Source organism: Hermetia illucens, chromosome 3, assembly GCF_905115235.1.
Source record: "Hermetia illucens chromosome 3, iHerIll2.2.curated.20191125, whole genome shotgun sequence".
Taxonomy (NCBI): domain Eukaryota; kingdom Metazoa; phylum Arthropoda; class Insecta; order Diptera; family Stratiomyidae; genus Hermetia; species Hermetia illucens.
This window is the reverse complement of record NC_051851.1, coordinates 28,610,785-28,635,508: the sequence shown is the minus strand read 5'-3', so window position 1 is coordinate 28,635,508 and position 24,724 is coordinate 28,610,785. Positions and strand designations below refer to the sequence as shown.

At 43.6% G+C, this 24,724-nt stretch overlaps 2 protein-coding genes across 2 annotated transcripts in view; one reads left to right on the top strand and one right to left on the bottom strand.

Moving 5' to 3' along the window:
• Positions 1-24,724, top strand: part of LOC119652434 (FERM domain-containing protein 8) — a 386,591-nt gene that overhangs the window by 290,487 nt on the left and 71,380 nt on the right. The window contains exon 6 of the mRNA XM_038056575.1: positions 22,006-22,167. Within this exon, the coding sequence (XP_037912503.1) occupies positions 22,006-22,167 (162 nt within the window). The remainder of the gene's footprint in view (positions 1-22,005; positions 22,168-24,724) is intronic.
• LOC119652435 lies at positions 8,731-10,209 on the bottom strand. Its single transcript, XM_038056577.1, has 4 exons — positions 9,989-10,209; positions 9,493-9,918; positions 8,934-9,095; positions 8,731-8,850 (listed from the first exon to the last, which is right to left on the bottom strand). Exons 1-4 carry the CDS (start codon positions 10,093-10,095, stop codon positions 8,793-8,795), a joined length of 753 nt encoding a protein of 250 aa, XP_037912505.1. The 5' UTR covers positions 10,096-10,209; the 3' UTR covers positions 8,731-8,792.

The following is a 24,724-nucleotide window of genomic DNA, read 5'->3' as shown; positions in this document are numbered from 1 at the left end:
TCGACATCAGAGGAATCGTCAATTTTGAGTTTGTACCGGTGTCAACGCAGCCTTTTTCCTAGAGGTGCTCAAGAGACTGAAATGGGTCGCATGCGTCAGGCTTGACATCAAAGACCTTTCCAAGCTTCACCACGGAGTTGGTAACGACGAAGGTAGTGTGGAATGAGCCAGCGCCTGACTCAAAACAAGATCCCCGTGGTGTCCCAGCCTCCTTATAGCCCTTGGCTCCATGTGACTTTTTTTTTGTTTCCCCGACTGAAAAGAGATCTGAAGGTTACCACTGGGAGTCGGTGGAGAACATTCAAGCTCAAGTTACAAGGTTCCTTAGAGGCATACCAGTCGAGGAGTTTCAGGGTGTTTTCCAGGCGTGACAGAGTCCTCTCCGCAGGTGTATCGACGCAGGGCGGGACTTTTTAGAAGAATTTTAACCGTCTGTACAAAATAAATCTATTTTTCCCGATAAATGCGAGTTACTTTTAGAATGCATCCTGTATAACCAATTTTGGTGATATAATGCCCAAAGAGACGTTGCTAGGTAGGTGGAGTTCCAAAAGGATTTCGTCAGCGGACTTTTAAAGATCGCACCCCACCCCAATGTCTTTTTTGAAAAAAGAGTTCTTCAATACAAGTAGAAACCTACCATTCCTTTATGTTATCAAAACCAATGAACGTCTATATGGCCGTAAGTAAAATTCTCAGGAAACACACTTTGACCTTCGTGGTTATTATGCTGCTCCTGGAGTTTGACAGGTTCTAATATGCCCGTCAGTAGCAACCAGCCAACCCAATAAACAGATTTTAGTTACCCCTTGCAGCAATACCATCAACTTGCCGCTTTATGTTATGATATGTGGTCCCTTTGCCTAGAAGTTAGTTTACGTAAACTGACATGTACTCGTTACATATATGGTTGCGGTTATTTGAAACCTTAGAGTTATATATATCTGTTGTGTTTGATAATCATTGCCATGAACTGAAATCTAATAACGTCACCAGTAATCGCGTAGGACTAATCTACATCTTCAAAGCAATTCAATATCTTTGATCAATTCTTAATTAAGTTGAAAGTTATTAAAAGTTTTTCTCTAATTGGATTAAAAAGGTAAGATGCAAACTGAAATTGTAGGAAAATTCAAAGGAAATTAACTTGTAATTCGAAAAGGGTATCATTCCGTTTAGTTTGCAGAATAATGTGGGTGCAAATGATTCTAAATCATTCGCCTTCAGTGCTTACTTCAAAAGATTTTCCCGGGCAAGTACCAGAAGCAAATTAGACCTGAGATGTATTTATTTGCTGGATTTTCTCGGGGATGTGCTTCTGAAATTTCTATCTTTACGCTAATTGTGCTCCCAATTGGGTATTTATTTTAATATATCATAATATACATATCTACTTAGCTCAGTTTTGGGAAACAGCTCTAAACTCAGTGTTCAGCTGACATTTCCTGGTATCTATTTTTAGAGAAAATGTATGGCATAGGAGGCGAGCCGATTAAAAGTTGTTAAGGAGCTGAAATGGGTTGAAGATGATCTTATGACAGTTCAGTTCCTTCCTGTTGGGGCAAGAAAAGTATATTTAGTTCTAAACGACTTTTTACCTTTTTAAACCTGTGAATATTAAAATATTCAGTGAGAGATCTCGCTGAGTAAAGTATGCAAATCTTTTCAAGTGGAAAAATTAAGAAAAAATATCCCTTAGCAGTAGCTTTCGACTTTCATTCCACATGTCATTCACTTTTACATTAATCGCGGAGGTTCTCACATCGAATGTGATCGTAGCGACCAGAGGCAGAGATCCAGGACAACATCTTTGCCTTCATTACTGCGAAGCGGCGGTCATTGCTTTTCCGTCCCGGCCAAAACTCGGATCCATAAAAGGCAGCGACTTGTGGAGCTTCAATACATCCCAGTTGCGTTAATGCAATCAATTTCATGCCGCAATTCACCAATAGCTGACTGCACCGAACCGAGGTGCTTAAATCGCTCAGTTCTCGTCAGATCCTTAATAATAAGAGTGATAGTGTCTAGTTCATTTGGGTCGATCGTCATATACTCTGTATTACTCAGATTCAATCGAAGACCGTATTGAAAACAACTCCCAAGCTTCGTTGTGAGATCCTAGGAAAATATCATTTTCATGAAACAGTGCATTGGACACTGAATGCTTGATATTACTCGTGACGGTGTCATTGACAAAGCAAAGAGGAGTCGCGAGAAAACCTCCTCTTGATGAACACCGACAGGGACGCAGCGACTCCCGCGCACATGCCACCCTTCAGATTACGCTAGGTCAATTTAATCTAACGCACAGGCGTCTCGAAAATGCCTGGTCATCTCTCGGTATTTCGTTATGAGTAACCGTGTAGCGTGTATTGCGTCAGTAGTTCCACGGTAGTTCCATCATCATCATCAATGGCGAAACAAACAGCTACACCTACCTTGACAAGGGAGTCCAAACATTTCAGTTTTGCGGCGAGGTTCACCAATTCGTTCTGACTTACGCCATCGCCTCATCAGCGATAGAATATTCACGTATTCTTTTCCTATCCTAGATATTGCTATTAGACTTTCGGGGCTGGTTAATTTTCATTGAAACGAATTGGATTGCTCGCACTGCGGGGGTAATTAAAATTACCTTCCGTTTTCCGACCTTTTTTAAGGTTTTGTTTGCAAAACAAAACCTTATTAAAATCGGTTCAATGTCTGTCTGTCTGTCTGTCCGTCTGTCCCTCTGTCTTTTTTTGTTTTATACGTTGGAAGGTAGAAGGTTCAAAACCTACCGCTGGCTCCTGCCATATGGTTATGTGAGACTTGTACTCACTAAAACCACCTCCTTCTCCTTCGCTTACCCCGCGGGACTGCCATTTCGGTATTATATCGCGGGGCAGGATCAGTTATGAACTGCGGCTTCTGTCGTTATTTGTAATTTTCCTCCGAAGCTCCTCCCTCCTCAGCAGATTGTGGATCGCCTTCATTAATTTTTCCACCGCCCTCCAAGATGTTTCAGAGGCTAGCATGTGGTCCACGATATTCTCGGGTGTCAACCGTGCCTCAGCATCAATTTCCGCCTCCACCCTGTGTGCAGCGAACCGCGGACAGTTAAAAACAACATGCTCCGCATCTCCCGGAATCATCACGCATGTCGGGCAATATGGGGAATCATTACGCTCGAAGCGATAAAGGTATGCACGGTACCCTCCGTGTCCGCTTAGGAATTAGGTGGTAACTGACCTCACCGTGCCTTCGTTTGATCCATTTAGAGATATCTAGAATAATCCTGTGTGTCCAGCATCCTTTAGGTGAATCGTCCCACCTTTTTTGCCATTCCAAAATAGAATCACTTCGTGCCAATTGCCGACGATTGGTATAGGACTCACCGATTGCATATGATGAGTCATAGAGGCGTCGGCCCTCGTTCGCCAAGATGTCGATGGGGATCATGCCGGCTATCACACAAGCTGCTTCATCTGAAGTTGTACGGTAAGCGCATGACGTACGTAATGCGCTCAATCGGTATGGGGCTACGATTTTTCTTCTGTTTGCTTCCACCTTCAAAGACGATGCCCAGACTGGAACTGCATAAAGCAAGATGGAGCTAACAACACTCGAGATCAGGAGCCGACAGCTTTGCCTAGGAACACCTATATTTGGCAGCATTCTTTCCAACAATGTAGCCACTCCGGAAGCCTTGGTTGCTAAATTTTCAAGATGAGACTTGAATTTCAGTCTTAGGTCAACCATGACTCTTAGGTACTTAAGGGTTGGCTGTGACTGCATTATGTGTTCACAAATCCTGATCTTTATCGACGTCTGCTTCCTTCGCTTTGTAATCAAAACTATCTCGGTTTTATGCTCCGCGAGTGTCAGACCAGCTTCCTCTAGCTGGTCCGTGTGTCTGTCTATCTAGCTGTCACAAGCACTTTTCTCAGAAACGGCTATACCGATTGACATGAAATTTGGTGAGAAGGTGGGGACCCCCAGGCATGCAGTGAGTGAAATCCTTCTACGTTGAGATTTAGGGTGGTCCCCATACATGTAAAAGGGGGGTGAACAAATTTTTTCACCGAATATAGTCATGTGGGGTATTAAATGAAAGGTCTCGATTAGTACTTTTCGAAGCTGGTCTTAGTTTTGATTTGATTTGTTAAAAAGGCGGGGAATGGGAGGGATGGGAAGTGACGATTTCTTTAACGGATCCATTCTCAGAAACTACCCAACCGAAAAATCTGAAAAAATTCGTGAAGCTGCCTCTATGCGGTGCCCAGGCCTCAAAATACTCTCCATATCGATATCCGTTCAAATTAAATTAATAATAGTGTATTACATTTTTTTGAGAAAATTGAGTAAAACCCCCCTTAAGCTTATCCCAGACTTATAAAAGTTGGTAGTAGTATAAAATATAATATGAAGCATATTATCCCCAAGTTTGATCAAAATCATACCATTAGTAACAAAATTACAGTAGCTCAAAATTGTCTTTACCGTGTAAATTTACATCCCGAAGTACTAAATCTGACATGCTAAATGCATATACATAACGGGCTACGTACAAATGAGATAGTTCTGCACTCAAATATACTCACAGAAGAAGCAAACAAAACCTTTCATACCTGAAGCACCCAGCTTCCGATTTCCCGACTTGTTTATTCTTTGTAAAAATGTATATTTTGGCGCCTACTTATCGTCTCCCTTAATGCTTTGATTCGAAGATAGATGAAGGTCCGCTCGCAAATTTTGAAGCTCCATCAAAGTGCCCCGTCGACACTTGCACGCCTCTGTGCTAGCCAGGTTCGAAAATGTGGGCAGGGGGGAGGGGGTCCTTTGAGCGGTTCTTTATGGAATTCCTTTAAAATGAGAATTTAACACCAAACGCGTTCAAAAGCCCAATTCGCAGTGTTTTTTCAGACAAAAGCGCTAATCCCGGGTATTGGTGGACGCGAAGCAGCCCAGCTAGCAACACCGTTTCATGGGGTTAGTGGGACTAAACTGTGAAAAGTAAATACGCATGGCTGAATCATTTAGAAGTAAATTGAAAGTATGCTTCCGTCCAACACGTGGCTGTCTTGGTCCTGGACGGAGCCAATGGATTGTCCTGGACACGGAGCAGCACAGCAAGCACAAGTAGGCGATAGCACAATTGCCCGCTGCCGAGTGTGAGAAGCTAAGTGCATCAGCACGATTATTTTCCGCTAAATTACTGACGCATCTCAGCCCTGCTGAGAGCGCTGCTTGCGTCAAACAGACCACAGATAACCCACTGCAAATCGAACTGGGGAAAAAGCGGCAAGAATACGACGTGCGTGAAGTAGACTTTATCGAAGTAGTTTTCAGGGCCCAAAAAAAGAAGACGAAGAAGGAAAAAGTCCAAAGACAAGGAGGCTACCAACCAAAAGCCAGGGGCAGAAAAGACGAGGAAATGAAGAAGGACTAGACCGTGGGCTCTGCTCATTAAACCGATGGAAGGCAGGACATTTGCGGAAGTTCTTAAAAAAATCCGCTACAGGATGAAACCCGAAGACAACGGAGCAGAGGTATCTTCCATAGTGAAAACGAGGAGTGACGGAATTCTCGTCGAACTGAGCCCCAAGACGACTAACAACATTACGTTCTGCGAAGCGGTGAAGGGGTTATTGGGGGAGAAGGCTCTTATTTCCAGCCTAGAGCCCATGTGAAGTCCGGGATCTTGATCTTCACAGAAAAGGTCGAAGTGGAGGAGGCGCTAAAGCGTGAATGTCTAAAGGTAACCAATGCTCGGGTAGGTATCACCTCTCTAAATGCTCCGAGGCCAAAAGCTCGCCGTGGTTGAAGTCCCCGAGCAAACTCTTTAGCAGCGGGAGAATCAAAATTTGATGGGTAGAATGCAGGGTGCGAATGGGGATAGTCTCCACCAAGGGCTATAGGTGGCGCGTCTGGTGAGAGCGTCGCATACACTGCGGCGTCGGGACGGTGTCACTAGTTGCTAGCACAGTTTGCTGTGGAAGTAAATGCTGACCTAATGCTGATTAGCGAGCAATACCGAAACAAGGACCCGTCCTCATGACAACTCGACTTATCGGGTCCCGCTGTGATCTGGCTTCGGGACGACGTTCGACATCGTGTTTTTCCCGAAGGCCGGGGAACGGGTTTGTCTGGATCCGATGTTTAGGGATAACGTTTTTAGCATTCACCTGACACCGAACAGGACGATGCCGGACTTTCGGCGCCGGCTTGATGCTCTCGAGGACGCCGTTTAGAGCACGGAGGGACGAATCCTGGTAGGGGGATTTTAATGCCAGCGTCCTTGAATCGGGCATGCCTCAGTCAGACGCCAGAGGGAAACAGAGGGAAACCGGCGAGAACCGGACTTGTAGTTTTAAACACCGGATCCACGCCAACGTTTCGACGCCCAGGTTGTGAAGAAAGCATTCGTGATATCACTTTTGCGTCAGAATCTCTGGCATCATCGATGGACGGATGGCGAGCCCTAGAAGACTTCTCGGCAAGTGATCACCAGTACATCGCGTTCGAAGTGGTTGACACTACTTGCCGGCGAGCACCAACGCGACGCTCCCCCTGGGGGCTCTGCGGAGGCCCTGCATACTAAGTACTGACCAGATGGACCGCATTGTGCGGGCACTGTTCCCCAGATATCCTACACGGGTTGATGTCAATAGCGTGGAAAGCGTCGAGGATTGCTCCCTTTTCACAATAAGAAGGAGCGGTTCTCACTATGAAAAAGAAGAAGGCGCCAGGTCCTGATGGCATCCCGATGCAAGTTTAAAAACTGGTGTTCCGCCAATGGCCAGATTTGCTACTTGAGACATTCATCGCTTGCTTAAAGGAGGACATTTTTCCTTGTCGCTGGAATTCGCGCGGATCAGCAAGGGTAAAGAAGACCCGGAGCTCCGTCTGCATACCGACCGCTGTGTATGCTTGACACGGCCGGGAAAGTACTCGAGAAGCTCATCAGGAGTAGACTCGCTGAAGCGATTCTCGCTGCCGGGGACTTTTCCCTTGACCAGAAGGAGAGTCTCAACCCTGCGTCCATATCGATCGGCGAGTTGAACTATAGAGTCAATACCATCGGTTAAATACCTTGGTTTAATGTTCGACTCGAAGATGAGTTTCTTCGAGCAAATCAAAACAGCAGCGAACAGGGCTGCAGCTGGAATTGCGGCCTTGAGTCGGTTAACGACGAATATTGGGGGCCCTATATCTACTAGAAGACGTTTCCTTATTGAAGCAACACAGTCGGTTGTGTTCTATGGCGCGGAGGTATGGGCTGATGCCCTTGACAAGGAGGTGCATCGTAAGCGCCTTGCTCAAGGCGGGGAGCTTTACGAGTGTCGTCTGCTTATTGGACCGTCTCCGAACCAGCTGTGATGGTGGTCGTGGGAGTGATCCCCGTTTTCCTCCATGCCAAGGGGCGTAAAGCTATCTACCTCCGTATGGGCGAGAACTTAAGAGAGGTGGTTACCCGTGAAGAGTGTTAACGCAGCCTTGCCGAGTGGCAACTTTCTTGTAAAAATGAGTCAGTGGGCAGATAGACTGCGCGACTCGTCGACAATTTAGACCCGTGGTTGAACCGAACGCACGGTGAGATTGATTACTTCCCTACCCAACTTCTAAGCGGGAATGGAGTTTTTCAGTCTTACCTGCACAGGATTGGGAAGGCGCGATCTCCTGATTGTGTATTCTCCAATGGAGTGGCGAGCAACCCTGAACACACCTTTTTCTCTTGCGAGAGGTGGGACGGCTTTCGTCAGCAGCTTTATGCAGACATAGGGGAGCTCTCTCTAGACAACATTGTCAGAGAGATGCTGAAGAGCGCCGGGAGCTGGAATCGTATTGCGTATTATGTTCGGGCACTTCTTATTGTGAAGAAGATTGAACTCGACCGGCGGAAGAATCTGACGATAAGGGGTTCCCCGAACTGACAACTCCCTTCCTCCCCTCCCGTTGGTGAAAGGAATTCCCTGACTTAAAGGCTCCCAAAACCGGGAGAACGGGAGGACTAGCCCGAAGTAATGTGTCAAATGGTTTCAGACTAGTTCTCTGATGGCAGGGAGGTGTTTAGTTGGTAGTCCGACAGCGTACTGTTGCGGGAGTCCAACACTCTGTGCGTAAACGCGTTCACCTACCCTACTCCAAAAGAAATCCCCATTTGAGGCGTGGTGATAGCATTTTGAGAAGAATAAACGAATAAAATAAGGTTATTACCACTTATTTCGTTTTCTAATGCCGAAACAGTGCATTCAGTTGTTCCCCATGCCAACGACAACATAACAATAATTGCAACAAAGTCAAAATTTATTCATATGTTTAACAGGTCACAGGAGAGTAACACACTGTAGGCCATTTTCTGCAATCAAATTTTTAGAAAGAAAATTAGGTAGGAAGGGAGGCAACCTTTGGAACAAGGGTTCGAATTTATGATACAGCTTCTGTTCATGGGTAAGCTCCTGCAATCTGGCTGATATTCATATGTGTCAAACAAACGAACAAGCGTGTGGTATCCCACTCTCCATTATTGTAGCCATGTTGTAACCATGCTCATTTAGCTACTTTGTTGAATGACATTTTAACCCTACGAATACCAGTGGAAACCACGTCGGCAAGTGCAGACAATTTACGTTTTGGTAAATGATTTATTTTGAGCTGTAGTTGTGTCAGGGAAACTGTCACCGATTGAGCATATCTAATCAGCCTTTTTGGGGTATTTTCTGCTGAGGGGCAATAATAAACTACAAATTTCTTCGGACGCACGCATTCTATATGTTTATTCAAAATAAGTTAATAATTAATGTTCAGACTCAACATTCATCATCGTTGCAATTTTCGAATCTGTCAACCATGCTCAATGATTTCTTGCTGCAAAAAAAGGGTCATTAATTTACATATTATTCGAACGAGCGAATAGGAGCATATGGTTAGAGTCAATATTAATCACGTACCTCCGCCGAATCAAATCAAATATTTTGATGGAGCTGGTATTGTTCCCACAGTTTTCCGCCTCGATATATATTTCCATCAAATCATGTAGTTGATCCGATAATGCATTCAATAATTGAAGCTTGCTTTTGACCGGCCGCATGCAGAGGAACTGTGATTCCAGCCTATGAAACAAATTTTAATTAGAATGCAAATTCCACTGAACCCTGAAATTCATTGCAACTATCAAGTCAGGATCTCCATCAATGTTTGTTTACTCCATTCCGGTCAGCAGACGTAAAGCAACGCTTCTGATAAAGGTTATTAGCAAATAAGCTCCATTCAGTGTAAACTCAGGTCCGGACAGAATCAAGCGGTAGAAGGGCAAACTCAGTCTCCTCTGTTACTCTGCAGCCACTCGCAAACAAAAACTGATTCGATTGAAAGGAAGTAGCCCTTATGGATTGAAAACGAAAAGGAACATCGACGAAACTGTGTAAATCAGGCTACACGTTCATGGCTCACGAATCAACATTTAAATTTGAATGGAGATCCTGCATTTGAGCGAAAAGATTTACTTACCGTTGCCCCCAGAACGTGGTAATGGCCTGCATAATGTTCACCTCCACCGTCATATTTCGTGGAACGATTTGTATCCTTTGACCCATAAACAAGGACTTGTTCATGCATAATGCGATGTTCGCGTAAATTTCGTCTTCAAACTCAATGTAAGCCACCCGATTCGATACCTTATCCTTCCAGCATAAAATCACCGATTTCACCAGTCCGCACCATCCGAAGTGCCACTTCAGATCCTCGACCTCCGCTTCCTTGGCAATATTATAAACAAACACAGTTCGCCCATCACGCGCTTTCTCAGGAGTCAAGCAGATAGACGGGTAGTCCTCTCGGAACTTCTCCACTTGAGCGCATAATTCGTCTCGCAGGGTTCTGGCAATTCCTTGATTGTATTCGATGTTGTTCCGTAAGTAGTCGATGGCTTTTGATCTGAAAGTTGGCAAGGAATAGAAAGATTTTGGATTTGGTTTGAGATTTGCTTGGATATTAGATTACGTACAGTTTCCTTTTCATCACTTCGAGGCGTGTTTCTCTTACGTAATCATATTTGGTCCAATCACGGGCGAAAATCATTGGATTCATCCAGAAACAGCGGAGCGATTTCATTGCTTGAGAAGGATGTGAGTTCGATTTATATAGAAGGAAGTCGGAACAAGTAAATTCAGATACACTTCACTGAAGTCCGTTTGACTGCGAGAACGTTCTTGCATTTTATGCACGTCAATATTAGGTGAAGTTAGACAACCTTTCATTATATTCCCCTAAAAACCAGGTAATTTCTAAGTATTGGTAATTACTCTTTAAATTTCAATTCACAATCATACAAGTTCAATACCTGTAATTAACTCTTAGAATGCGAGAAGTAAAAAGATCCTACACTGCTAAAAGTTTTATGTTTTCCAGTAATCAAGAGTAAACACCTCTAAACCAAATTACTCTGGAAGTTTTATTATTTCTCCAACCTCCAGGTAGAAACTTCTGAAGGAGTGGCTGCTCCAAAACATGCTTTACCTGTTCCAAATTACCCATCAATAAAACGTTGGCTATGACGTGCTTAGCACCTGCTTATTTTACCACTCATAATTAGCGGCTTTTCCAGGTAAGAGGCATTCCTAATGTTATGGGAGCTCTTTTCCATTCAAAAGATTAATAATATGTGGGCTAGGTTTAGTGACTAAAAAGTTAATTTAAGGTCACAGTCACAAAGGTATATTCAATTTTCAGATCAAAGATCTGGAAAGAGAAAGGTAGGCATAAGGCGTTGAGGATAAATCATTTTCTGTTTGATTGGGTAAATTGACTTTTCCTGCAGGACTTGACCATATTCATGTTATTCTTAGGAAACAGGATGTTGTTTGAAATTTACTTCTTTGGCCTTGACGTCAAACAAAATTGTTTGTTGACATAGGCTCTAGGGAAAGCCGGAAATTATTTTGATAATTTACAATATATTGTACAGAACAGAATGTTACCAGAAAATTCAATTAAGCACCTTTTGAGCGCAAATTTTAGTAACCTTTCATAGGCAAGCAATAACATTCATCTGGTCTCATGGTTGATTGACAAAGGAGAAGGACCTTACATTCAAAATTGCGCAGAAATACCTCATCTCACAGAGAGTATTGACATTTGACATTTTAATTTAATTTTCAGCATACTAACTGCAACCTAATATTTGTACGAACTTTGTTCTTTTAAAAAGACTCATTTTTGATGAACATTCAATAATTTTTTTATTGGAGCGTTCTGTCAACATTTTGTTATTGATAAATACCAATCAAATGCTATTAACATAGTATGCTGATCCCAAGCCCAGGTAAAGGAGGAGGGTTTGAGGCAACGTACTCTGTACTATCCTCAGTAAAACAAAAATAAAATGCTGAGATCAGGGAAAGAGATAAATAGAGTATAGTTGGAGTTATTCTACTATGCTAAATCCTACCTGGTCTCTTTTGGTGACAGGCCCCGCGACAGGTCGACCAAGAAAATGCATAGAATGTCGTTACAAACATGATGATCGGATTGAGTCACAAGCCTCGGAGAAATGCTAGGGCGTCCACCTCAGTCGACGCGGCAGGAAGGGCCCCGGTCCTGTCGAGAAATGGGCAAGGGTTCTTGACGCATGGACGGCGTCAGCACGTAAGCAAGTTAGTCCGCACACAACGAACAAAACAAATACGTGTCTGCACGCTTAATGTTGGTACCCTAACTGGAAAGACGGAGGAACTCGCAAGAGCCCTTCGGAAAAGGTGCATTGACATCTGCGCTCTGCAAGAAACCCGATGGTCTGGTGCCAAAAGCTGCGACATTGAACGCGAACGCGGTAAAAATGGCTACAAACTTCTCTATTTTGGTAACTCGCACACTCAATATGGTGTTGGTATTGCCATCTCAGAGGGTTTCCGAGATGCCATTAAAGAAGTCGAACGATTTGATGATCGGCTGATGAAGCTCAACTGCTGGCAACTTCTCGATGAAAAGACTTGTCACGTGCCTGGTGACGATTACATAACCATTGCTGGCGACCTTAATGGTCATGTGGCTGAAAAGGCAGACGGTAACAGGTGCCATGGGGGAAAGGGGTTCGGAGCGCGCAATGAAGGTGGCGAGCGTATAATCGATTTTGCGAACACCCATGACCTTGTACTTATGAATACATGGTTCATCAAACGATTGTCTCATCTTCCCACATTTTATAGTGGGAACAATAAAACGCAAATCGACTATATTCTCATAAGACGCCAACATTTTACCACTGTCACTGATTGCAAAGTCGTTCCCTATGAGACCATCGCACCTCAACATCGGCCGTTGATTGCCGTCATGCGAACCGGGAAGCAAAGAAAGCGGTCGTTGTCACCCGAGCGAACCATTTCAAAAATCTTTACGGTAAACTGGACACTCGGGATGGCGAGAGAGATCTATATCGACTTGCTAAAAGCCGTGATGAACGCACACAGGATATCGAACACTTCTGTTGTGTTAATGACAAGAACGGTACTTTGCTTACCAATCGTCGAGCCGCAGCGGATAGATGGCGAGAATACTTCGAGCAGATTTCAACTGAAGAATTTGCTCATCCTCCACTTCCACAATCATTGCCGACATTTGGAGTAGTTCCACCAGTCAGCGCAACTGAAGTCGAGGAGGCAATAAAACAAATGAAATCGGGGAAAGCAACAGGACCTGACGACATCGCATCTGAGCTCTGGAAAGCGAAGAGCTGGGACCCAACACTGTGGCTCAGTGAATTCTTTAACCGGGTTATTCAGGAAGGAAGAACACCATCTGACTGGCAAGAAAGTACCACTGTTCCAATATGGAAAAAGAAAGGTAGTCCAGCAGAATGTTCAAATTACCGTCCGATCCGGTTACTTTCCCATACCATGAAGATCTTCGAACGCATTCTTGACAACCGTTTTCGCGAAATTGTTGAAATAACCGTGAATCCAGCCGGATTTGTCAAGAACTGCGGAACTACTGACGCAATACACGCTGCGCGGTTACTCATGGAGAAACACCGTGAGAAGCATCGCCCTCTTTACATTGCCTTTCTGGATCTAGAGAAAGCGTTTGAACGTGTACCACACGAACTCATCTCGTATGCTTTACGAAAACACTTCGTGCCAGAAGAACTCGTGCGCTGGGTTCAATTGCTCTACCACGATCCGAAAAGTAAAATTCGAAGTATGGCGGGTGTATCAAAACCGCTTCGTGTCTCTGTTGGTGTTCATCAAGGAAGTGTCATCTCACCACTCCTCTCTGTCCTTGTTATGGAAACCGTCACACGGGATATCTAACGTCCAGCGCCCTACACACTGCTTTATTCAGATGATGTTTTCCTAGCATCTGATAGCAAAAATGATCTCGAGCAACTTGTTCAAAAATGGAATGATCGCCTCATGCAACACGGTCTCAGATTGAATTTAAACAAAACTGAATTTTTGATGACCGATCCCCATGAAACAGGCACAATCACTGTCAGCGGCAGTGATCTGCCCAGAACTGAGCGATTTAAATACCTCGGGTCAACGCTATCAGCCAATGGAGAGCTGCATTATGAAATTGCTTCACGCATTAACGCAACCTGGATGAAGTGGCGCTCCACAATTGGTGTCCTTTGTGATCGACGTATCAACGAACGTCTCAAATCTAAAATTTACCGCAATGTCGTCCGTCCAGTCGCTCTCTATGGTTCTGAGTGTTGGCCGACCATAAAAGACAATGAACGGCGTCTTGCGGTAATGGAGACGAAGATGTTACGTTGGACTAGTGGCGTCACACGTTTAGATCACATCCGGAATGAAGATATCCGCGATCGTTATGGGGTTGCACCGATCGTGGAAAAGTTGCGAGAGAGGCGTCTGCGATGGTATGGTCACGCAATTCGTGCAAACGAGAATTCACTTGCCAAGATTGGTCTGAACATCGAAGTCGATGGTAAACGACCAAAAGGCAGACCTAAGCAACGGTGACTTGATACGCTGGATGGCGATTTGAAAGCCTCGAGATTGCACCCAGATCAGGCATTCGAGAGAGCCAAATGGCGAAACCGATCACGACGAGCCGACCCCGCGTGTGAACGGGACAAAGGCTGAAGAAAAAGAAGAAGAAGAAATGTCGACCATGTCCAAGTTTCAGACATCTATCCTTTTAGCAAAATTTAAAGGTACATTGGCAAGTAATTCAGGCTCTATTTCACGGACTACATTTTTAATAATACATAGTTCTATACTGTTGGTCGCACATGAAAAGCCATAAAAATGAATGCCCCCTTAACAATTTGGAATTCTTTCCCTTCGATTTCTACCCATGAAATCGAAGAAAGCCCTTTCAAAAACTTTCAAATTGCCTTCGCTGACTGTGGCGTACACAAACTGATTTCCATCTAACTCGCCAAACAGAAGTAAGTGCCGAAAACGGAAAGCCAAAATCCCCGCCCCCCCCGGCAATCTCTCCAAAAAAAAAAAATTGTCTTCCTTTTAACTTTCAACCGCCTTCAGATCATGCCACTATCATCAATATCAACATACGTTTCCGCGGTATCCTTGGTTTTAGCTGCTTTCATTTTTCTTGACTCTTATTTTAACCTTTACATACATAAATTTTTCAAATTTCGCGAGACAAACGTGCCAAAATCCATTCGTTAGTATACAGCATGAACATACATACATATCGCAGGGTCATTCAATTTATTGGAAAAACAACATAAGAAAGGTTAATGATCATCTTTGAAAATGTGAATAATATTTAAATAGATGTCAGGATTTCCCGAAACTTCAAAACGAGACAGTTTTATAATGAAAACTTCCGAAGAGAATTAAAATCAATCAATCAAAATTCAAAATATGTTAATATTTGTGTGCAATATAAAGTCTATATGGAAATCTATCTACCGTGACCATCATCAAAGGCGCAACAACAGGTATCCGGTCTAGGCCTGCCTTAGTAAGGAACTCCAGATAACCCGGTTTTGCGCCGTGGTCCACCAATTCAATATCCCTAAAAGCTGTCTGACGTCCTGGCATACGTCACCGCTCCATCTCAGGCATACCATAGATATTGCCCTCATAGACTTTCTAGGCTGGATCATCCTCACCCATATGGATTAAAAAAACTAGGCGGTCACAGTATCGTCCATAAATTTCATCATTATGGAGACTACGGAACCGCCCATTTTCATGTAAGGGTTCAAAAATTCTTCGGAGGATTTTTCCCTCAAACGAGCGCAATTTTTCTTGCTGGAGGACTGGCAAGATAATGGTCTTGGACAGTAAGAGCTTTGTTGTTGATCGGGATCTGAGGGCGGTGTGCAGAAATTTACAATGTGCCCGTGATTTGATTGACAGTTGGTGCCTTAGGCATGGGCTTTCAGTTAGCCCAAATAAAACCGCAATGGTATTATTTACAAAAAGGAGAAAAGTGGATGGACTTTGCCTCCCCAGAGATGAGAGGTACAATCACTTAACTTTCCGAAGAAGGGAAGTACCTGGGAGTCACTCTAAATAAAAAGCTTCTTTAGAGCAAACATGTTGAGGTAAAGTTGAAACGAGCTTTCATAGGATATATTTATTCACAGTACTCCAATGAGAGCAGCTGATAGACTAATTCGATTAGATATATAGGAAAACAATGGATATAGGGTCACAGAGCATTGGAAAAGTTACTGAATTCAGTTCTTACAATGCCTTCTAATTTTCAGGTCTATATAAATCTTCTTGGTGGAAAATATGAAGTCATCCTCAAAGGCAGAGAGAACTGGGAAGTCCCAGAGGAATGCGTGGCGGGATATCCGAAAGTCTTCTACACCGGCGGCTGAAAAACAAAACACGGCTCTGGAGCCGAAGTCTACCTCTCGAAAAAAACCGGAAGTAGACTTTTCCTTCGGGACAATATGCAACGGATTTTCAAGCTGAGGTATATGCAACCCTAAGGGCGGCAAATTAGGCGATTGAAGAGCAACTGAAGGGCAGGCGCATTCCGATCTGTATGAATAGTCAACATGTATTGAGGACGTTGAATAGTCCTTTGATCACCTCGAAAATCATTCAGAAGTGCAGAAACCTATTGAACTCTGTCTCTAGATTCGATACGATAGCACTACTGTGTGTAGGTGGTCACTTTGGTGTAGAGGGAAATTAAATCTTCGTTGTCTTAACAAAAGAGGGTTCAATCTCCCCCATGCCGACACCGGAACCAGACATTGGAGTATCAGAAGGATTGGTTAAGGTTGTCTTCATAAACTGGGAATAAGCTTCCCATATGGACAATTGCGGGAGCCTAACTGCTACTAGACACACTAGACTTTTCCTGTCAGAACCTAATATGGATACTGCAAAGTTCACCCTGTCGAATCGCGGGATGATGTGGAGGAGTATTGTGGATGTTTCGACTGGCATTCAGTAGCTTAGCATATGTTCAGAATAGGGATTCTCTAAGATGATACGTCTCCATCCCGCAACGAGGAAGCGAGATCCACGGAACATCTTCTACGTGAGTGCACCGCCTATGAACGCCTCAGGCATCGGATCTTTTAGTGCTTATCTGTTCCAATTATAGTAGCTAACATCATACTCATTAACAGAAATCCTGCAATATTAAAAAAATCGGGAGTCGTCCATTCGGGTACAATGGACCACTAAGGTTTAAGTGCACAGAGGCTTTACCTCTCCCCACACCACATAGACACACGCACGCAATGTGGCGCTATATCCCATTTTGTAGTTCAGATTCCGGCTTGGTCACCCGCTTTGGTTAAAAGACAAATTAAATTTCATTAATGTCGTGAGAAGGAGTGAAAAGGACACCTTCGTATTCCTGAGTCTGGCTAGCACAGCGACATATCTACGGAACACTTCAGTGCAACTACAATATTTACGGACGGACTCTCATTTCATTCTTTCATTTTCGAAATACTAAAGCTATCAAGGAAACGGGAGCTATCAGTTGCCTTCATAGCTGACAAAAATTCAAACAAAATTTTGGGTTGGGGAAAAGAACTGTCGTATTTGTGATCGAAATTTGACGCTTTTTTTAACATACTTAGAATTATCCGATTTAAGTCAAATATGCGCCGTTTTGTTCGCAAACTTGTTGCCATTTAGAAGGCAACTTCATTACCCCCCCTTATAAAACCCCCTCCTTATTTGCAAAAAACTCAGACAGCCAGTTTTCGCAAGTCTCTTTTGAGGCCAACTTAATAGCACCAAGAGCGTTTTGCATGGACCGGAAGAGATGGTAATCATTTGGTGCCAGGTCCGGACTATACGGTGGGTGCGATAGGACATCCCATCCGAGCTCCCGTAGCTTCTGGCGGGTCATCAAAGATGTGTGAGGCCGAGCGTTGTCCTGGTGGAACAGAACACCAATCCTGGCCGCTTCTGGTCAATCGCCTGCTTTAAACGGTCGAGTTGCTCCCAGTAGAGGACCGAGTTGATGGTCTGGCCATAGTTAAGCAGCTCATAGTGGATGATTCCCTTCCAATCCCACCAAACACACAGCAAAATCGTCCTAGCCGCCAATCCGGGCTTGGCGATTCTTTGGGCCGACTCGCCGCGCTCCGACCACGATCTTTTTCCCTCGAGGTTGTCGTACCTGATCCACTTTTCATCACTAGTCACCATCGGCTGCAAAAATGGGTCGAATTCGTTCCGTTTTAGCAGTACATCGCAGGCGTTGATTCGGTCCAAGAAATATTTTTCGGTCAATTCGTGTGGCACCCAAACATCCACCTTTTTTTGGAATCCAATCTTCTGAAAATGGTTCCAAATGGTTTCATGGTCTATACCCAGTTCCTGGCCAATTGAGCGAATGCTCACATGCCAGTCTACTTGGATGATTTCGACGATTTTATCGGTTTCTACGATGATTGACCTACCAGTACGGGGTGTATCTTAGACATCCACTACACCAGAGTGAAATCGATCGAACGAACGCTGTCCTGGGCGAATCGTTACAGTATCGGGACCATAAACTTCACAATTTTTTTCGGCCGGCTTCGTTGCATTTTTACCTCTCAGGTAGTAAAAACGTAAAATATGACGAATTTCTTGCTTGGTGGACTCCATATTTGACGCGCTATAACTTGAGACTGAAACGTAAGATCACAACACTATCAAAGAGACACTTGTAGCAGATTGTCGTCTTCAAATCGCCATATGGTATGACCCAATGCGATAAGTAAAACACAAGATATGTTTAGGTGTCGCGATCTATTGACAAAATACGTCATTTTTTCCCCAACCCAATATTATCAATTTCCAATATGCGCGATTCGCATCACAGTCAAATCTTTTACTATCTGGGTAACGAATGTCAATGCCCCATCCCGAAAGAAAGACGACGAAGTCAAAGACAGTTTCTACGAAAAACACAGAGAGAAACAACTGCTAGTCACAGTTCCCATGATATATTGAATGATAACGGCCAGCACTTCATTAGTTTCGCATGTAGTGCAAATCTTATCATAAAATAGACATACAATATTTCCCACATAAACGGAATCATAAAAAGACCTGCACACCTCCAGATGGCATAATATTCAAACAGGTCATATTCTTGTCTACAAAAGATGGTCCTCTTGCATCCATAATGTTTGATCATAACGAGGAGCAAACTATGACTCCGACCGTTACCAGGTTAAAATCAGATATAGGTGTCGTTTTTCGAGGAGTAAATATCTTGAAAATCATTTGGACATTGTCCGCCACAACGCGATATCTTCCAGCAAATCCAGCACCAGCAAAAACTTCCATATCCTCTTTCCTAGCCTTTCTCCTCTGTCTTCACTTAATTCTTCCTTCTTTGCTCCCTCCTCTAGCCTCATTCCTCTCTGCTATCTCGTCTCTCCTCTCATCTCTCTCCTCTTTTCTCTCCCCTCTTCCTTTGCCTCACCCTGTTTTCAACTCCCTTCTCCCCAGTTCCGTCCCCTCCCGTCTTCCTTCTCCCATCTCGCCTCTCTTTTTTCTTCTCTCTCCTTTTTTCCTCTTCTCCCGATCCCTGGGAATGGCCACCTGCAATAAATTATCTAGTTTGTCCAGCTGGCATCGGCTCAATGCCAAATACAAGGACCGTGGGGCGACCAAGTGTGCTTCCGTTTTCTCACTGTTGAACCGACCTCGTCAATTCATGTCCTGATTTGGCCGGAAAGTGAAAGATAGTTCTTGCAGTGTCATGTAGTAGTCCAGGCCATTGAGTCTACGGCATTTCTTGCTCAGAAATAGCCAACTCCAATCTTCTTGCACTCCGGAATACCACTTTTACCTAATCTTCAATCGTTTCACACGGTCGCTGAACACATAGGTTGGTTGGATAGGCTGAGTTTCTCCTTCTCCTGAGGGCAATAAGTAACTGGAGTTTACTCTGTTTATTCTTCGTTAATAATAAATAATACTTTCTCATAGGTGGTTTGGACGCGTTAACCTCCAAAGCATATGATGCTCTATACTTCAGTCACATTGCGAAGGCATGGAGCAGTTCGAATGACAGGTCGAAGCAATGCAGGAGAAAAGGAAGGGGAGCCATGTTAGCAAGGATTGAGGAGCAGGACTTACACTTCCAAGCTCTCCGAAATCATTGTGACGGCATTTGAGTCAAAGGTCAAACGGGCCAAGCGTCGAAACAAAAGTGATTGGATTCCACATTAAAAGCAATTATGCTCCAGATGTTGGGTGCTCTTGCTCTGAACGTGCGAGTATATTGGCCGAATCATAGCGGGGGGATTTTAACGCAGGTGCTCTCGAATGGATCAGCCGGACATCGAATATGAGAAGACTTGTTTTGCCCGAAGCATTCGCGGAGCAAGACGTGGTACTCGTGAATGCACTTCATACACCTTCAGAGAAAGGGGTGTGGGGTCTATGGTGGACCTGATATACGCGAGCGTTGCCTTAGCTAGTATAGTTGTTTGGCAAGTCAGTAAAGACTAAACTCACAGTAACTAGCAGGCAGTTTGTATTGAAATCAAGGACGAGTCAATCTTGCAAATGAGGGGTTGTTTGCCTGATTGGACGGCGAAGGATTTTAAGGAAGACACGTTTTTCTGGTGGGACCTATATGGTGGTAATGAAAAGGCAGCGAGTTACCTCGGGTGACCTGCCCGCACCTTCTGAACAAGATAATTTCCCATCTGCTCCCTCAGCACCAAAATGGCGAGGGTGTCCCCAAAAGAAGGAATATCGCCTGCTCAGTGAAAAAAAACCAAAGTTGATGTTGCTTCTCAAACCTAGTAAGCTTCTTAGATATCTAGAACCGTATAGCCCGTTATATCTTTTGGATGAAATGGAGAGAATGGTCATTGAAAGCAGCAATAGCTTGTCGAAGCGCTCAGTCTACGGTGAATTCTGCTTTTTTGGACACCTGTGTGGGCGAAGGCGCTTGTAAATTCTCAGAGGCACATGGAACTTAGGAATGCGACAAGTTCGGAGTCGTATGACCTTTGTCACCACAGTTGGGACGAGTCTACGAACGGTCGCTTGACGCACAGACTCATTCCCAAAATAGGGTGTGGCTTGAGTGGAAACACGGGGAGACCAATTACCACATTATTCACTTCCTCACGGAAAACTGTGTTCAGTGCAGGCAGTATCTGCTTCGCTTTGGCTTGAACGGTTCGCCGAATTGTTCTGGATGCGGTGACATAGCGGAGGATGCAGAGCATGTAATGTTTCACTGTCCAAAGTTTGTGATGGGAAAAAGGAATATCGATGAAGTGCTGGGATGGAGCGTGAGCACAGAGAATATAGTTACGGAAATACTGAGGTCGAAGAAGAACTGGTTTATGGTTTCCTTCACAACTGCAAATTAGAGTACGAGCTGCTGAAGGAGATATGAAGGAGGAATGCAGAAAAGAACAGAAGGATAAGCGTCTGAAGGTGAAGCAACCTTGCGAAGTAATACCTAAATGGTGATCTCTGGGGGTTGGAGCTTTAGCGACCGGAGGGTGATTTTTAGTGTGTGCGAATTTCATACGCGGCCGACGTTTGTAGGGTGGAGCTGGAGTGGACGTGTCTTTCTAAGATTTTTGCGCCTAAGTGTATAAGTAAAAACAAATATTAAGACAAGTCTCAAATACCCTTCTACATACATAGAATACTCCATCAATAGAAATTTCCCTTCTTCTATTACCTGTACAATATCAGTAATTGAATTTCCACTCACACCTAAGGCTAATGGAAAGATTTAGCGTCAGATCTTTTGGATTTTCTTTATACATTAGGCTCCTGGCATGGTGTCCTAAATAATGCACCATATACCTGTCTTAAGAACAACAACCTTGGAATTTTTGAAAAGGCACGTATCGTTAACTTAACCACTCAAACCTCAATCTTTTTCTGATGGGCTTTTTCCAAGAAGGAAGACAACTCAGGATGGGTTGCAAAAATAGATGAGATTGGCTTTTTTTTGTGCTGGTGTTATAATTATGATTTATCCATGCATGTGTGAAGGATTTTTTGCTATTTGGTGAATTCAATGGGGTGATTTAGATAATGCATTGTACAGCAACACCATTGTACGACCGTAGGAATAAATAACGGATTTGGGTTTGAAAGGTAGAAGAATTGAAGTCCTCGATATCGTTCACATTCCTCTTAGGTTAGAGAACTCTACAGCGAGTTTTTACGTACCTATCTTACCATGTTCTTAGCAGAAGTTGTTAGGTACCCACTACTCCTCAAGCTTTGTCCATGTTTTACGGTTATGCGGAGTTTTCTTCAAGGCAGACAGACACATAAACATTGAGCGGCCTTAGGTGATTTTCGTTTTTATCATAAGACCCAAACAGTAAAGTATTTCGGGGAAAAATGATACATAAATATGAAACCCTCTGAATATCCTTGGATACCAATGAAAAGTCTTTCTGTCCCAATTTCGTATTTTCCCTAAATTTCCAAAGAAGAACCCAATGCTAGGTTGGCAGCTTACCAGTAAAACATATATTTTTCCACACACTTGTTAGCACTTTCCACTTTGCCATATGCAAATTTACCAGGAAAATTTCTAATTTTCTTCTTTCAGGGATCCTCGGATACTGGAACTTTTATATGAGGAGGCAAAGCACAATGTGCTGGCTGGACGTTATATCATGGAGTCCGTTCACTCCATAATGCTCGGAGGCATTCAAGCACGAATAGAATTGGGTCCATATAATTCGCATACGCATACAATCAGTTTTTTTCGGTAAGTATAACATTGAATTGTCCTGTAACGAAGGCAACCATTGATTTTTCGAATAAATGTCTCAGATTCCCTATTATGGGTTTCTCTGAAACAAATGGGGGCGGAATAAAAATTGGAGTAGACATAGGAGATGGATTCCATGATCTACATTTGAGTATTTTTAATTTGGGTACTGATCAGGAGTGGGTACTCGAAATTTGACTTTTAATTTATGAACATTCCAATAGATAATATTGTAATTGGTACTTTAAGTGGTCTTTAGTTATATTTTCCAATCGATTCATTCAGTAAGTTCACTGACTCCACTGAAGCTTTTCCGACTAAATAATTTATGAATTTTCAGAAGTGGAGACTGAATACTTCCATTAGGTTATTGCCCACTTAATTGCATTTATACATTTTCCAATCCAATTTAGGGAGTCCTTCAAAAAGATTGAAAGACCTACAACAACGGTCCTTAAAAAGTTGAAATTTTGGCGAATTGCGTTGGTATGTGGTGATACCTAAATAAGTTCCATATGTATCGAAGGAGTTTAGGTGGTTCGAATTTACCTCTCATTATGACGATTCAAATAAGGACATCTTTGAGCCTATATGGCGACCCTTTGATTGTGGATTACATCTGGCTTAATCGACCGTGTTAGCCAGGTCATTTAACCAATTTGTATGAGGTTGATCTGGCTCGGAAAGTTTATCAGGTAAATATCGTTGTTAAGAAAAGTAGACTTGAAAACGCTACCTCAGATGAAACGATGGCGTAGGTCAGACTTTTAAGCAGCCACTAGGGATATCGAATTGGTGGATGCTGGTGCAATTCTGGGATGTTTGGCATGAAAGTTGGAGGAGACTTTAGCGCCAGGGCCATTGAATGAGGCATGGCTGAACTAAATTCATGAGAACACAAATTTTAGAGATGAAATATCAACGGCACACCGACATTCTGACGCCCTGATGTAAGTGAGATCCCTCACGTGATTTTTGCTACAGAGTCCTTAGTTTCAACGGTGTAGCGATGGAGTGTGCTGGTGTATTTCATGGCTAGTGCTCACCAATACATTAACTTCGAAGTAAGCTCCGCCAAATGTTATGACGCTTGGTAAATTCATACCAAGAGAACCATCACGAACAATGTGAATGGAAGAATTTCGACAGAATCGCTAGTAGACTCAGAAATGTGCCTATCACCGCAGCTTACGATGGATTGCCGCCCAAAAGGAGACTTCTAACAAATCAGTAGTTTTGACAGGAACTCATGAATCCCCCGAGCGCAAATTCGATACCAGATGAAAAAGAAGGGGGTTTGAGACAACGTACGTTGTACTATCCTCAATAAAACAAAAATAAAACGCTGAGATCAGGCAAAGAGATAAATAAAGTATAGTTGGAGTTATTCCACTATGCTAAATCCTACCTGACCTCTCTTGCTGACAGGTTCCGCGACAGGCCCACCACGAAAATGCATCCAATGTCGTTAGAAACAAGATCAACAACTTCTCTATTTTGGCAACCCACAAAAGGCTTCCGGGATGCTATCTAAGGAGGCGACCGATTTACTGACCGGCTGATGAAGCCCACTTATATCAGCTAATCCCAATATTCACTTCCTATACACCACAGGCATGTCGACCTGATACCGAGAAAGACGCCTTCTGGCAACTTCTTGATGAAAAGACCTGTAACGTGCCTGTTGCTCACTATATGATCATTGGCGGCGACCTCAATGCTCATGTGGATCAAAAGGCAAACAGTAGCGGGTGTCATGGATGAACGGCGTTTGGAGCACGCAATGACGGTGGCAAATTCATAATCGATTTTGCGGAAACCCATGACCTTGTATTTATGAATACATGGTTCATCAAACGATTGTCTCATCCTTCTACATTTTGTAGTGGGAATAGTCAAACGTAAATCGACTATATTCTCATAAGACGACGACAATTCACCACCGTCACTGATTGCAAAGCCGTTCCCTATGAGACTATTGCACGTCAACATCGGCCGTTGATCACTTCCTGCGAATCAAGCCACCGATAAAACAGCGTTAGGAACGCACTGGCCCGCTGCGCATTAAATGGTGGCGATGTCGTGAGGAGAAAGAAGAAATCAAGAAGCCAGGTAATCGGTACATTAATCGAGATACTTGGCTTTGGAATGTCGACATTGGAATGAAGGTCCGTAAAAAGAAACGCCTCTAACACAAGTTTCTCGACGATAAACCGCTCGCCAATTGGCAAATTTACAAAATGCCAACAGGGAAGTAAAGGAAGCGATCGCTGTCAACTGGACACTCGGGATAGCGAGAGAGGTCTGCCAAAAGTCGACAAGAACGGTACCTTGGTTACCGGCCGTCGAGCCGCAGCAGATAAATGGCAACAATATTTCGAGCAGATTTCAACTAAAGAATTTGTTCATCCTCCACTTCCACAATTATTGCCGACATTTGGAACATTTCTACTGTTAGCGCATCTGAAGTCGAGGAAGCAATAAAACCAATGAAATCGGGGAAAGTCACAGGATCTGACGACATCGTGTCTTAGCTCTGGAAAGGGACGAGCTG